The sequence below is a fragment of the Lipotes vexillifer genome, unplaced genomic scaffold, assembly GCF_000442215.2.
Source record: "Lipotes vexillifer unplaced genomic scaffold, Lipotes_vexillifer_v1.1 scaffold821, whole genome shotgun sequence".
Classification (NCBI taxonomy): Eukaryota; Metazoa; Chordata; class Mammalia; order Artiodactyla; family Lipotidae; genus Lipotes; species Lipotes vexillifer.
The window spans coordinates 305-2,065 of record NW_006799328.1 but is presented as its reverse complement, the minus strand read 5'-3'; the positions used below and the strand labels follow the sequence as shown (position 1 = coordinate 2,065).

At 32.1% G+C, this 1,761-nt stretch overlaps 1 protein-coding gene across 1 annotated transcript in view; it reads left to right on the top strand.

Moving 5' to 3' along the window:
- The window catches only part of ANKRD45 (ankyrin repeat domain 45), a gene marked incomplete at its 3' end in the record, with an annotated part of 34,740 nt that extends 34,372 nt beyond the window's left edge, over positions 1–368 (top strand). The window contains exon 5 of the mRNA XM_007471600.1: positions 230–368. Coding sequence (XP_007471662.1) covers positions 230–368 — 139 coding nt within the window. The remainder of the gene's footprint in view (positions 1–229) is intronic.
- Positions 369–1,761: the final 1,393 nt, after the last annotated feature.

Genomic DNA, 1,761 nt, shown 5'->3' with positions numbered 1-1,761 from the left:
AAAAAAGAATTAATTAAAATTAAATAAAATTAAAAATTCAGTTCCCCAGCCACTTTTCTGGTGCTCATTGGCTATATATGTCTAATGGTGACTGTATTGGACAATGCAGATACAGAACATTTCCATCATCACAGAAAGTTCTGTTGCACAGTGCTGGTTTAGAGATACTATATAGAGTTTTATTTTTAAATAAACAAGTGGAAAGTAAATTCTTTGTTTCTCTCTCTAGAATACCATCCTCAGCGCATGCCGTATAAAAAATGAATGGCTGGAAACCCATTTAGAAGCTTCCATTAATGAGCTTTTTGAGCAGAAACAGCAATTGGAAGATATTGTGACTCCTATCTTCACAAAAATGGCTACACCACGTAAGTTTTGGATAAAAATGGTTTGAATGTCAGAAAAGATGAAAATTAGGTTCAATGTTTTTATTTCTGAGATAATCTGATTTCAACAATCTTCATTAAGTAGCCATTAACCTTGTTACAGGCACTAATCTGTAACTCAGTTTCATTGAGTTACAATATTAATAATAACTAAAAATAATGACAGTTATTTCTACAGAGAATGTCTAGTACTAATCTTATTATCATCATTAATCATTTAATTTACTATAGTTTTGACCAGTGATTTTCAACCAGGAAGACATGTCCTTCAAGGAGATAGAGCGGCAGAATTTGAAAAAAACATTTTCAGTAATGTAACTCTATAGTTTGAAAAACCTACTGTGGGAATACTGTCCTGTCAGTGGAGAAGGTGCACTGTCAGAATCTTGGTGGCAGGTGTACCTAAGATTTTAAAAATATCAGCTTTACTGAGATAGAATTCTCATACCATAAAATTCACCATTTAAAAAATGAAGAATTCAGCGGTTTTCAGTATATTTTTAGAGTTATATAATCATCAGCACCTGTCTAATTTTAGAACATTTTACCAGCCCGAAGAGACACACCATATCTATTAGTAGTCACTGCCCATTCCTCCCTTCTACAAGTCCCTGGCAACTACTAATCTACTTTTTATCTCTATGGATTGCCTGTTCTGAACATTTCAGAGATAGATCTTATAGTCTGTTGCCTTTTGTGTCTGGCTTCTTTCGCTTTGCATAATGTTTTTAAGGTTTATCCATGTTGTAATATGTGTCAGTATTCCTTTTTATCGCTGAACAGTAGTCCATTGTATGGATTCAAATTTATCCATTCATTAATTGACGGACACTTGAGTTTCTACTCATTTGACTATTATAAATAATGCTGCCATGAATTTTTGTGTACAAATTTTTGTGTGGCCACATGCTTTCATTTCTCTTGGGTATATATTTAGGAGTAGAATTGCTGGGGTCATATGGTACCTCTATTTCTGACCTTTTGAGGAATTGCCAAACTGTTTCCAAATTTCCATTCCCATAGCAATATATATGAGGATTCCAATTTCTCCACATTGTTATCAACATTTGTTATTATCTTAAAAAAAATTTTTTTTAGCTGTTCTAGTGGGTATGAAGTATCTTAATGTAGTTCTGATTTGCATTTCCTTAATTACTGGTGACATTAAACATTTTTTCAAGTGCTTACTGGCCATTTGTATATTTTCTTTGAATCTTTTGCCCATTTTTAAGTTGAGTTGTCTTATGTTTTTAATTGAAGTATAGGTGTTTTCATTTTCTTCAGATATACACTCAGGAGGTGATTTATAATATATTAGTTTCAGGTGTACAGCATAGTAATTCAATATTTTAATAGAATTTAAAGTTACTACAAA